The 14,256-nt window shown below is 44.3% G+C and overlaps 1 protein-coding gene across 2 annotated transcripts in view; it reads right to left on the bottom strand.

The window, feature by feature from the left end:
- RXRG (retinoid X receptor gamma) overlaps positions 1–14,256 on the bottom strand; it is a 49,866-nt gene that overhangs the window by 28,200 nt on the left and 7,410 nt on the right. For both annotated transcript variants that reach the window (XM_040229970.1, XM_040229971.1), the window contains exon 2: positions 4,549–4,796. In XM_040229970.1, coding sequence (XP_040085904.1) covers positions 4,549–4,796 — 248 coding nt within the window. The remainder of the gene's footprint in view (positions 1–4,548; positions 4,797–14,256) is intronic.

The raw sequence follows: 14,256 nt of genomic DNA, 5'->3' as shown, positions 1-14,256 counted from the left end.
GACCCAGGAGGCTGCTGCTCCTGTAGTCGGGACATGAAGAGCTGACTTGCACCCCGGCTGCAGCCTAGACCAACTCCCCCACCATCTGAAACACAACCTTCCTCAGTTCAGTTTAGTCGCTCAGTTGTGTCCAGCTCTTTGTGACCCCATGGACTGCATGCAGCACGCCAGTCTTCCCTGTCCATCACCAACTCCCGGAACTTACTCAAACTCATGTCCATCAAGTTGGTGATGCCATCCAACCATCTCATCCTCTTGTCTCCTCTCCGCCTACCTTCAATCTTTCCCAGCATCAGGGTTTTTTCCAATGAGTCAGTTCTTCACAACAGGTGACCAAAGCATTGGAGCTTCAGCTTCAGCATCAGTCCTTCCAATGAATATTCAGGACTGATTTCCTTTAAGATTGACTGATTTGATCTCCGTTCAGTCCAAGGAACTCTCAAGAGTCTTCTTCAGCACCACAGTTCAAAAGCATCAGTTCTTTGGCACTCAGTTTTCTTTATGGTCCAACTCTCACATCCATACATGACCACTGGAAAAACCATAGTTTTGACTAGACAGACATTTGTTGTCAAAGTAATGTCTCTGCTTTTTAATAGGCTGTGTAGGTTGGTCATAGCTTTTCTTCCAAGGAGCAAGTGCCTTTTAATTTCATGGCTGCAGTCACCATCTGCCATGATTTTGGAGCCCCCAAAATAAAGTCTGTCACTGTTTCCATTGTTTCCCCATCTACTTGCCATGAAGTGATGGGACCAGATGCCATGATCTTAGTTTTCTGATTGTTGAGCTTTAAGCCAACTTTTTCACTCTCCTCTTTCACTTTCATCAAGAGGCTCTTTAGTTCTTCACTTTCTGCCATAAGGGTGGTATCATCTGCATATCTGAGGTTATTGATATTTCTGCCAGCAATCTTAATTCCAGCTTGTGCATCATCCAGCTGGGCATTTCGAATGATGTGTTCTGCATATAAGCTAAATAAGCAGGGTGCCAATATACAGCCTTGATGTACTCCTTTCCCAATTAGGAACAAGTCTGTTGTTCCATGTCCAGTTCTAACTGTGGCTTCTTGACACCTGCATACAGATTTCTCAGGAAGCACATCAGGTGGTCTGGTATTCCCATCTCTTGAAGAATTTTCCAGTTAATTGTGATCCACACAGTCAAAGGATTTGGCATAGTCAATAAAACAGAAGTAGATGCTTTTCTGGAGTTCTCTTGCTTTTTCAATGATCCAACAGATGCTAGCAATTTGATCTCTGGTTCCTTTTCTAAATCCAGCTTGAACATCTGGGAGTTCACGGTTCACATATTTCTGAAGCCTGGCTTGGAGAATTTTGTGTATTACTTTGCTAGCGTGTGAGATGAGTGCAATTGTGCAGTAGTTTGAACATTCTTTGGCTTTTCTTTGGGATTGAAATGAAAACTGTCCTTTTCCAGTCCTGAGGCCACTGCTGAGTTTTCCAAATTTGCTGGCATATTGAGTGCAGCACTTTCACAGCATCATCTTTTAGGATTTGAAATAGCTCAACTGGAATTTCATCACCTCTACTAGCTTTGTTCATAGTGATGCTTCCTAAGGCCCACTTAGCTTCACATTCTAGGATGTCTGGCTCTAGGTGAGGGATCACACCATTGTAGTGTTACCTCAGTCATGAAGATCTTTTTTATATAGTTTTCCTGTGTATTCTTGCCACCCGTTCTTAATATCTTCTGCTTCTGTTAGGTCCATACCATTTCTGTCCTTTATTGAACCCATTTTTGCATGAAATGTTCCCTTGGTATCTCTAATTTTCTTGAGGAGATCTCTAGTCTTTCCCATTTATTGTTTTTTTTTAATTAATTAATTTATTTATTTTTTATTTTACTTTACAATTCTGTATTGGTTTTGCCATACATTGACATGAATCCACCATGGGTTTCCTCTATTTTTTTGCATTGATCACTGAGGAAGGCTCTCTTATCTCTCCTTGCTATTCTTTGGAACTCTGCATTCAAAGGGTATATGTTTCCTTTCTCATTTGCCTTTAGCTTCTCTTCTTTTCTCAGCTATTTGTAAGGCCTCCTCAGACAACCATTTTGCCTTTTTACATTTCTTTTTCTTGGGGGTGGTCTTGATCATGGCCTCCTACACAATATCACAAACCTCTGTCCATAATTCTTCAGGAACTCTGTCTATCAGATCTAATCCCTTGAATCTATTTGTCACTTCCACTGTATACTCCTAAAGGGTTTGATTTAGGTCATATCTGAATGGGCTAGTGGTTTTCCCTACTTTCTTCAATTTAAGGCTGAATTTGGCAATAAGGAGTTCATGATCTGAGCTATAGTCAGCTCCCAGTCTTGTTTTTGCTGACTGTATAGAGCTTCTCCATCTTTGGCTTCAAAGCAAATAATCAATCTGATTTCGGCATTGACCATCTATTGATATCCATGTATAGAGTCTTCTCTTGTTTTGTTGGAAGAGGGTGTTTGCTATGACCAGTGCATTCTCTTGGCAGTTCTCAAAGGCTAATTCTGTTAGCCTTTGCCCTGCTTCATTTTGTACTCCAAGGCCAAATTTGCTTGTTATTCTATTTATCTCTTGACTTCCTATTTTTGGATTCTAGTCCCCTATAATGAAAAGGGCCTCTTTTTGGGGTGTTAGTTATAGAAGATCTTGTAGGTTTTCACACAACCGTTCAACTCCAGCTTCTTCAGCATTACTGGTTGGGGCATAGACTTGGATTACTGTGATACTGAATGGTTTGCCTCGGAAATGAACAGAGATCATTTTGCCATTTTTGAGACTGCATCCAAGTACTACATTTTGGACTCTTTTGTTGACCACGATGGCTATTCCATTTCTTCTAAGGGATTCCTGCCCACAGTAGTAGATATAATGGTCATCTGAGTTAAATTCACCCATTCCAGTCTATTTTAGTTCACTGATTCCTAAAATGTCAGTGTTCACTCTTTCCATCTCCTGTTTGACCACTTACAATTTACCTTGATTCATGGACCTGACATTCTAGGTTCCTATGCAATATCGCTCTTTATAGCATCAGACTATTTCCATCACCACTTACATCCACAGCTGCGTGTTGTTTTTGCTTTGGCTCTGTCTCTTCATTCTTTCTGGAGTTATTTCTCTACTGTTCTTCAGTAGCATATTGGGCACCTATCAACCTGGGGTGTTCATCTTTCAGTGTCCTATCTTTTTGCCTTTTCATACTGTTCATGGGGTTCTCAAGGCAAGAATACTGAAGTGGTTTGCCATTCCCTTCTCCAGTGGACCGCTTTTGGTCAGAACTCTCCACCATGACCTACATGGTGGCCTTACACAGCATGGCTCATGGTTTCATTGAGTTAGACAAGGCTGTGGGCCATGTGATCAGTTGATTAGTTTTCTGTGATTGTGGTTTTCATTCCCACGGATTATACAATCCATGGAGTTCTACAGACCAGAATACTGGAGAGGGTAGCCATTCCCTTCTCCAGGGGAATCTTCCCAATCCAGGGATCAAATCCAGGTCTCCTGCTTTGCAGGTAGATTCTTTACCAGATGATCCACATGGGAAGCCCAAAAAGAAAATGAAGTGGCTCAGTCGTGCCCGACTCTTTGTGACCCTATGGACTGTAGCCTGCCAGGCTCCTCCATCCATAGGATTTTCCAGGCAAGAACACTGGAGTGGATTGCCATTTCCTTCTCCAAGGTGTCTTCCTGGCCCAGGGACTGAACCCAGGTCTCCCGCATTGCAGGCAGACTATTTACCTGAGCCACGAGGGGATCTAGAACTTTTCTAAACAACACATAAACTTGTAAGAAAATAATTGTGTGTTTTTGTAAGCCATGGAAATTTGGGGATTGTCTGTTATGCAGCATCACTGAAGCAATAGCTGAGCACTACAAGAAGTGAAGGTTGATGGTCTCGGTGTGACATTGCTAGAAGGAAATAAATAGCATCCGGCCAACCTGTACTTTTCTTAGGGCAGCAGACAATGTCTACCATGCATATACATCCTTGCCTCTGTTGCAGCAAAAGGCACTAGGAACTAGAGTGAGGGTTTTCCCCCCGATTTTCCACAATCTTTGCCTCTGTCTCAGAGATAACAGGTACGTAACACAGTCTGCCTTGTTTTAGATTTACCCATGTGCAGCACCTGCTTCTCAATGGTAAACTCCTGGAGAGGAAAGACCACATCCTGACCATTTCAGTATCACCTACAGGATATAGAAAAGGACCAGGCACTTCACTGACTTGAAAAATACCTAGTATTGAGTTGAGAAGGATCAAGGGGTTCCATCCCATGGAAGACAAACAGGCCTAAGAGATGTTGAAATTACAGCCAAGACTGAACCATCAAAACTCCTAGACCATGAGGCATTGCCAGTTCTCTGCAGCTGCCTGAGGATACACTCAATGAAGGTCTTGCAGGAGGGAAGCCTACACAGACAACCCAATTCCTTCACCAGCGTGCATTAAGCACCTACTGAGTGCTGGCTCAGCACCAGGATGAAACTGTTAAAGATGTCTGGAAAGACATTGAAGAAGATGGACATACACCTACCTGAGAGCTAGGCGGGGCAACCAGATTGATTCCTGGAGGGGCTGCCAGTGCTCCCGAGGGTGGGCCCATGGCAGAAGTGATGACTCGATATGGAGAGCCCAGGGCATTGAGGGGGGTCCCCACTGCACTCAGCGTTCGTGGGGCACTCACTGGGGTGTCGGTGTAGCTGGGGTGGCTGTCCATGGGCTTCCCTGTGGACAAGGCTGCCGACGGACTCATGGACGTGGAACCAGTATGGCCGGGAGAACCTGTAAGGAGAAAAAATCAAAGGTGATGGGAGGCCGGGGGAGCACAGGGGTGGTGTGTGAGGACAGAGTCCCCTCCTTTTGTCTCCTCTATCATTCCCCTTCTTCCAGCCATATCTGCACACCTGTGAACTCTCACAGCTGGTAGAATAAAGGCCAGCAAAGACCAGGAAGGAGAAAGGACTTGCTGTAGGACAGATTCTCTGGTGCACCACATGGAATGCACCTTGAATTGTATCAGAACAACAATCAGGGCCATAGAGACATAACCCACAAGCCCTCAGGCCAGGGGGACTGTGACCTGAGCCAGTCAGACAGGGAAGGTGAGTCTGTACCAAACTCCCAGGTTGGGGATGGAGTGAGCAGGTGTCCGGGCTGCTCCCAGAATTCGCTGCTCAAACTCATTTTGCTCTGAGAACAAGGGTAGGGCTGAGCCTCTATAGTCAGGAGAAATTCATTCATTCATATGTAATTATGAATTCATATGCACCATCTATTATGGTGCAGGTACCGCATCAGAGGCTAGCGATTCAGAATTGAACACTGTGCCTGCTGTAGAGAACACATTCCCTGATGATCATGGGGAAGGCAGAGGCTGTTACCATGCCTTTCACTGTCTATAGCTTTTGCAGTTTTAGTCCCATAAGGTTCTTATCCAATCTCTAGAGTGTAGGGTTAATCAGCACTTAGGGAAGAAGACTCAGGATGGCTGGGCATGGCTCCGCGGCCACAGAGACCCAGGAAGGCAAGTGCGACCAGGCCTGCCCAGACTGTTTCTCCTCTGGGGATAGGAAGCTGTGGCCACAAGTGTCTGTGAAATGGGCTCTGGACAGATGATATCCAGTAACTTTTTCCTAGAAAAGTTGAGCCCAAGTTCCCTCCTAGATGCAACTCAAGATAAAAGAAAAAAGCATACCCAACTTCCATCTCAGGAGCCCAGCAAGGAGCACTCTCTCCAGAAGAGAGGAGCTGTGAACTTTAGGGTTCACAGCTGCAGGGCAGAGACTGAGAGAACAGCAGAGCAGCCCACCAGGACTCAGTGCCAGCTCCCTGCGTGGCTGGCATGCAAGAACAGACAGAATGGGCAGGTGCTAGGCTTCAGCATGGCACCCATGCTGTCCTCATGGATGGAACATGAGAGGGTTATGGGGAGAGGTGGTCGGTAAGCCTGGCCTGCCGGAGAAGTCATTCAATTCTCCACTTTCTCCTGGAGCCAGACTACGGGGCAGTCTTAAGCCTTTCAGAGACTTCTATGGTACTTCCATAGTACTAGGACTAGGATGCAGAGGCGGGGTATTCTGGAGGGGAACGTGGAGTATCAGAGGTGTAACTGTGCAGTGATTCTTAAACATAAATATCTCACTAGAAAAATGTCAACCTGGAGTTGCCCTTGGAGCTTCTCCTAGCTTTATTGCTGTTTCATTTCCAAGCGGTATCCAACTCTCGAGACCCCATGGACAGTAGCCTGCCAGGCTCCTCTGTCCACAGGATTTCCCAGGCAAGAATACTGGAGTGGGTTGCCATTTCCTTCTCCAGGGAATCTTCCTGACCCAGGGATCAAAGCCGTATGTCCTGCCTGGGAAGGTGGATGCTTTCCCTGCTGAGCCATCAGGGAAGCCCACTCTCCTAGCTTAGTAACGTCTGCTTGTAGAGAGAACAGTCACTCCTGGGTGAGGAGGCCAGAACCTTCCAGGAGTTTCAGTCTATCAGAGACACTTGTCTCATAAACTGATGAATCCGAATTGCCGTGTTCTAAGTACCACAACTGAGGTGAACCCCACACTGTGGGTCCACAGAGACGTGGTCAAAGGGTTCAAAGGGACAGGTGAGACACTTCTTGCGTGTCCTAAATAGCATCAGGCAATTTCCATACATCAACTCATTCTACCAATTTCCATACTTTCACCCATTCTATCTTGACAATAGGGCTGTGAAGATCATTTCAGCATTTTACAGATGAATGACAACTTAGGCTTGGCCCCATGCTGCTCCAAGTTCTGGGATGACTTGCCCCCACCTCCTTTGTCTGGAAGTTTTTATTTTTCCTTCAAGGTCTAACTCAAGTACCACCTCCTCCAGGAAGTCTTCCCTGGTATTCTTAATCCGGTTTGATGCCCTTTTCTGTTGTTATTTCCTTGTATTTTCCATTAAACGGAGAGGGAGAACAGTGTCTGTTTTTGCATCCTCACCACTAGCACGTTACTCAGCACTAGCCAGGTAGCAAGTGGCAGATTCTAAATTCAAACTGTCAATCTGAAGCCCATGCTGTCTCCTGTGCGCTCTGTCAAGGACAGCAGAGATGATTTGGAGGGCCACCGCACCACAAAGTACAAGATGACTCAGTGATGAAGTGATCTCGAGCTGAAAGTTCATCTGAAGGAGAGAGAAGAGGGCAACTTCCAAGAGCTCAAGCCAGAAAACCCAAAAAATCTTCCCAGATGGTCACTGATCAGAAAGAAGGATTTTAGACTCTTCAGCAGCCCTGGAAGACTGTGACATTTAAAGAAGTCAATGTGTACCTTGAGCCTGCCACTAAGATAACATGTGACAGGTGAGTTAGGAGCCAGCCCAACGTGATGGGCGAGGAGCCGTGAACTTGGCTGGGATGACAGCTGTCCTTCCCCAAGCCGTCTGAGGGAAACCGACTTTCCCTTCCCTGTGTGGGCTTTCCAAAACTGACCCAAGGACCCTGCATATTCTACTTGAAATGGACCTCAGGGACTGTGCTTTTCATTTCTGCATCCCCAGGCTGATGCCCAGTGCTTCACACCAGCCCAGAGCTATGGGACAGACAGGAGCAAGATTTCCCTTCACACAGTCATCAGTCTGAGAGTTACCAAGGTATGCAGCCTCTAACACTGGTGATACGGAACATTTGAGGTGGCGTTTTAAGTGATACATAGGCAAACACTTAAAATGTATTAATCATTTTATTTTCATTTTTACTGTCTCCTTCTGTTTATAGCAAGTGACTCTGCTTCCATCTTTTATACAAAATTATCTTCCTAAAAATCACTATTTAAGTGTTCAAAAAACAGTAAACTGACTTCAGAAAATGTCTATGTACAAGAACATGTGATATGTTGAATATCATGAAAACACTATACAAAGGAATGATATTTGAGAAACATGAACAGTAATTTGCTGTAGATAAGGAGGGAGAAATGGAGAATCACACAAAATTTCCAGTTCTGTTCTGTTTTGTGTTCATGAATTGTTTACTCTTTTAAAATTTTATTTTATATTGAAGTAGAGTTGATTTATAATATTGTATTTGTTTCAGGTGTACAGCAAAGTGATTCAGTTATGCATAGACACTGATTTAATGTTTTTGCAGCTATTATTATATGTAGTTATTTGTAACATCTAATACATATAGACAGATATGGAATTTAGCTTTTATTCCACATATAAAAATAAAGTATTGACCAGCTTGATCATTTACTTTAAAAAAAAAAAAAGAAAGAAACATGAGCTGTACAAAAAGTATGAAAATATGGGCTTGGGGAAATTCACAAATTGTTTACAGAATAAAATGAGAGGATGTAAGAGAGATTTGAAATTTAAACTACAGTATTTTTTTATAACTAATAATAATATGAATTAAGACCATCAGAATATTCCTTGATTATTCAGTGATGGCAATGGTACACTGAGACAGAATGCAACAGCCAGTTAAAGTCTGGTTTACCATGGCCTTTAAAATGTCTGCTGAGTCAATGGCCCAGAAGAGATGGGCTGTTATAGCCACATTTTTATAAGAAAAATTAAAAAAGACAAACACATCTTCACAAATTTTTATTCTTTGCCTCTCACAGTGAACGACCACTGTTGCTTAGAAATAGCTTTGCTTTTAGAAAAGGTGGAAAATAAAGATGAAAATGTTGTTCAATGGAAAATGAATCCATTCTCCCAAATAGACACTGAAACATTCCTCTCTAGGACATTTTTCATTTTTCATCAGTTTCTTCAGCTCTCACTTTTTTTTTTCCCCCATGGCCATGTGGGAACTACAGCTAGCACAAGTTTTCCAGAAGTTTGGTTTCTAGTCCAAATCCAAAGTCAAGGTTTTCTCTAATGCTTCTACCTGGCTCCTGCGCAGAGGCTGGGAGCCCAGTTTTCCCAGCCTGCACAGCCTATCAGCTTTGTTTGCTCCCTGACCACACGCCCTCTAGATCCTCATCAGTCCCTCATACTGTGCCCACTCTCAGATGTTCATTCTCTTTGCACAGCAATAATTTTTATAGAAATTAATTCATCTGATGGGAGAGGGATAGTTGACTTTCTCTGGACCTTCTCTTCTCTCCTGGCAACATACCAAAGAAATGCCTTTCATCTTCCAGAGCTCACTCTCCCCAATAAGAAGGCAGCACCTAGTGGCTTCTAAGATCCCTTCCAGTGCTGTTCAACGAACACTGAGGTGGGTAGGACATAGCTCACTAGCATCTAAAAGAAGGACGTGCAGGTGGTAGCCGTCTGGAATGGGAGAGTATAGACCACTTGCCAAGGGGCCCCTGTCATCATCAGCCGGACCGTGTTAACCGTTCAGGCTGTTTGGGATTCCAGATTGCAGTTTGAGATGCTGACAGTGTCACCAGGAACCAAAGAGATTATGGAATCTGCGAAGTGTTTGATTTTTGAAGTCCATGTATACGTTGTATGGGCATCCAGAGTGACATCTATGTGGAATGCAAGACTCTGAAGCTGCCCAAATGTCCTAGGTTGGATGAAGGTTGCATCACTTTCCAGTCATGTAAACCTGGGCCAGGAACTTGACGTCTCTGATCTAGTTTCCTCAGCCATAAATGGAGGTATCCATATCTAGCTCAGAGGTGCTAAAACCATTTGAGACCACTAGTGCAGGGGTAGCAGTTACAAATACTTACCGCACTATAAAGGTGGTGAGAGAGACCTATGTCTGGCTTGAATACCATCGTAGAAGATTATGTAAATAGAGTTTAACCCACGCTACACCAAGAATAAATGTTCTATTAAGAACAGCTACCATCAGGCACTAGTCAGAACATACCAGTTGTTTATAATATTAACCACTCCTCTGAGCCCAGAGTGCCCCTCCATCATTCCAGCAACCTCAACCCTTCCCCTTGGACCCTCCAGATCTCCCCATTATCCATCGCAACATGGAGATTTCCTCCATGCTAACTTCCATTCTGAATGCCTGGTGCCCTACTGGCTATCACATATTTTAAATTTCACCACAATTATCATTGTGGTGTCTAGCACTGTGCCTGGAACACAGTAGATACTCAAAAAATATCTGTTGACTGATCAATGAATGAGCTTCCCTGGTGGCTCAGATAGTAAAGAATCTGCCTATAATGTGGCAGACGTAGATTCGATCCCTGGGTCGGGAAGATGCCCTGGAGAAGGGCATGGCAACCCACTCCAGTACTCTTGCCTGGAGAATCCCATGGACAGAGGAGCCTAGCGAGCTATATAGTCCATGGGGTCAAAGAGTGGGACACGACTGAGAGATTAAACACTTTCAATGAATGGAATAGTTCTTTTGTTAACTGATACAACCATATAGGGAGTTCATCAGTAGAAATAATTTGCATGAGAAATCTACGTTCCTTATGTTTACCAAAACGAAAATCTCTGAAATCTCTAGATAACAAATTGCATGTGTGTGTTGAGGGGGCACTTATTGAGAAAGAAAAGCCCAGGTACTTAGATCTACAGAATTCAACCAAGGCAAGGAAGTTGCTTAGCAACCTCATCCTCAGCCAGTAAACATAAAATGTCAAGCATGAGTCTTTCTGATTGGCCAGACAAGGAAATAATGGCTTGGCATTTCCACCCCTTAACTGCTGTGCCTGGGTAGAGAGTTCACTGTCCCATCCTCAGAATGGAATGGAAACTTAGGATGAATCATCAGTAATGGTAACACCCAGCCACAGGGAAGTGGACAGAGGTTAAAAAAAAAAAAACAAAAAACCTTGCTATTTCTAAGAGTCAGGACTCTCCATTAGAAACCAAGGGAATGTCATGGGGCCTTATCCCAGTCTACTTTCTGTCATGGTGGACACAATCTCACAACCAACCTGCCTCCTTTTTGCTAATGGAGGGATGTGTTACATAAGCCTAACAGTCATAGAATATTCAGAAACCTTCCTAGTCAAAGGGAAACTTGTTCACATATCTTTTCCCTACTTGGCTTATAATATACAGCCAGGCTGCAAGGGAGGTAGGGAGGCCTGCAATACGAAGACACTCAACTGACACTTAAATGTCATCTCCTCTGCTAAGTAAAAACAACAGATAATATTTATTAAGCAATTCCCATGAGCCAGACATAGATCCAAACACTTTACATATACTGACTTAATTCATTCCTACAAACCCCTTTAAGGTTACCAACTTTCATCCCTATTGTACAAATGAAAAGCTGGGGGACAGAGAAATTAAATAACTTGCCTAAGAGAACGTGGCTAGTACATTATACAAGTAGCATCTGATTCTAGGGGAAAGGCAGCAGACCTGGATTTTAACCCCAGCTGCACCATATACTATACTGGCTGAGTGGCTCCTTGCAGCAGTTACTCAGGAGTACTCCTTCTTCAAGCTTCCCCGGGCCCAATTTTTGTCCCCAGCTCTGCCCTTCCTAACCCAACTGTGGCCTCTCTCAAGATTCTGACTTGGTACTCTCTGTTTTAGATTTTTATTGGAGTGTAGTAGATTTACAATGTTTAGTTTCAGGTGTATAGCAAAGTGATTCAACTATACATACATTCACTCTTTTTTAGATTCTTTTCCTGTAGGCCATTACAGAGTACTGAGTAGAGTACCCTATGCTATACAGTAGGTCCTTATTAGTTACCTATTTTATACACAGTCGTGTGTACATGACCTGGTACTTTCTGACTAATATATTTCCCTTCTGATTCTAGCCCCTCATACCAAACGCAAGCTCTGGTTTCCTTCATCAGGTAGGAAACCCAAACCTCAGTTCAACTCAGCTTTTTCCTCTCTCTTTCTTCCACAGAAGGGGCACTCAGATGCCCAGGACTGGCTGATATGCATTTCTTATATTTAAACTGCTGTGGCATTTTCAAAAGCACTTTCACATACTCGTCTGAGCTGTACCCCCACTCTGAGACTGGACGGGAAAGTATTTTACAGGCGTTGAACTCCACTTTTTAACAGATGTGGACATCACATTATTAGCTGAATTCTTACTGAGCCAGAAGCACAAGTAGAAACTGCATTTTTTAATGGGAAGCCTTCTCTGCTACCAACGTCCTTTCTGGCTTTCTCAGTGGGGAAAATGAAGACCCATGATGGAGGTGGGAGCATGTGGGAGAAGAGACACGCCCTCGGCCCCTGTGGCTCAGGCTCCGTGGCCTCTCGGCAGGAATATGAGGACACAGGGTGCAGCGGCTGATGTGATGAGCTGCGTGCAGCTCCAACCAGCCCGCCAGCCTGAGCCCACACAGCCTGACTCCTGCAGGCCCCACCGGAGGGCTGGCGGGCTGTTCAGCTGGGGGCGGGGGCTTGCTTCTTCCAGTGCTTGGATGAGGGGGAGGGAGAGATTGGCGGCCCCTCCTCCCTCTCTGCCTCCACTCTCCCCTCCATCCCTCCTTCTCCCTCCATCCCCACCCCTTTCCCTAAAACCTGCAATGATGGAGGTAGTGAAAAGCAGCAAAGATTGATAATCAGCCTCATTATTACCAGCATTATATATAATTATAGCAAAACCTCACTCATTTGGATCAATTGAGAGAAAAATCAGTCTAAATTCATGACAAGTTGGCAGATTACTTTTAAATTACAATTTTATTACTTCTAAGTAATACACGTGAAGAGTTTGTGTTTCAAGTACCACAAGCTAATGGTTATTAAGTGGGGGTTTTATAAAATCTGCTTTAAAAGATTCTTTTGTAATTAACACCCCGTTAATATGCTAATGAGATTTCTACTATGCTTTCTTTTCAAATTGCTTAGAAACCAATGTAACTTAAAGAGGCTCAAGACTTCCACAGTCTTACTTGCTTAACCTTTTTTTGTTATTCTTCATGAATGTACAAATACAGACTATTTCCTGCCTGATCAATTTAATCACCATTCCAAATTAATAATATCACAAATTAGTAAGGCCATGTTGTTTTGGGGTAGAAATTAGACTTTCAGGACTTCAGGAACCACTTCATTTTCTAGAGAAGTTGCATGACTTGGTCATGCAGTCAGGGCAAAAACGCTGGGCCTTCTACTCCCTCGTCCAAGCCTATTCCATCCAGTACCTATTGCCTTACATTCGTAAAACTCTTTATAATTGTCTGCTGTGTATTCCCATATCAATCATTGGTTCTGTCAGTCAAAAAAAATGCTTGTTGAGGGCTCCTAACTGTGTACTAGGCTTTCTGCCGCTGTTGTTCAGTCGCTCAGTCGAGTCGCTTTGCGACCCCACGGACTGCAGCACGCCAGGCTTCCCTGTCCTTCACCATGTCCCAGAGTTTGCTCAAACTCATGTGCATTGAGTCAATGATGCCATTCAACCATCTCGTCCTCCCTGCTAGATGCTACAGATATAGCAGGTCCTTGGAAGCCTTTCTGTTCCATCCAAGCTTCAGTTCAGTTCAGTTCAGTCGCTCAGTCGTGTCCAACTCTTTGCAACCCCATGAATCGCAGCACGCCAGGCCTCCCTGTCCATCACCAACTCCCGGAGTTCACTCAGACTCACATCCATCGAGTCAGTGATGCCATCCAGCCATCTCATCCTCTGTCGTCCCCTTCTCCTCCTGCCCCCAATCCCTCCCAGCATCAGAGTCTTTTCCAATGAGTCAACTCTTCGCATGAGGTGGCCAAAGTACTGGCGTTTCAGCTTTAGCATCAGTCCTTCCAAAGAAATCCCAGGGCTGATCGCCTTCAGACTGACTCAGAGTACTTGGAAGGGAAGAAATTATCCTCATTAGACAGATTAGAAAATTGAGGTTTAGAATGATAAAGGGACCCTTTCAAGTAGTTGTTGTGAATTATTTAAAGACCTAGAGTCTGAGTTTAGTCTGGCACAATTTCTGTCAGCCTCTCTGCATGTAATTAATGGCATTTTGCTTTCATACCACCCTTCCTACCCAGGACCAAATTTGAACCTTGCTGGTAAAGATGGATATTGTGCCATCCCCAACATATTGGAGACACAAGAGGTTACTGAAGAGTAGGGGCTCCACCAAACAGGACCAGCTGTCTGTCCCTTTAAACCAAATCCGTGCACTGGTGCGCCATGTACCAGCCCATGAAGACAAAGGCCAGGAAGCGCCCCAGGCATTGACTTACGGGGCCCCCTCTAACCCCTTGCTCCTGAAGCCCTTGAACACCAATTCTGCCCACATCCAGCTCTTGAATCCATGACTTCAATCTCTTTCTCTGTCTCTGTAGGCTTCTTGTTCACATTCTGAGGGGATCTTCCTTACCCAGGGATCAAACCCTGGTCTCCTGCGCTGCA

The sequence above is a fragment of the Oryx dammah genome, unplaced genomic scaffold (genome assembly GCF_014754425.2).
Source record: "Oryx dammah isolate SB20612 unplaced genomic scaffold, SCBI_Odam_1.1 HiC_scaffold_28, whole genome shotgun sequence".
Lineage (NCBI taxonomy): Eukaryota > Metazoa > Chordata > Mammalia > Artiodactyla > Bovidae > Oryx > Oryx dammah.
This window is presented reverse-complemented; position numbering and strand designations above follow the sequence as displayed.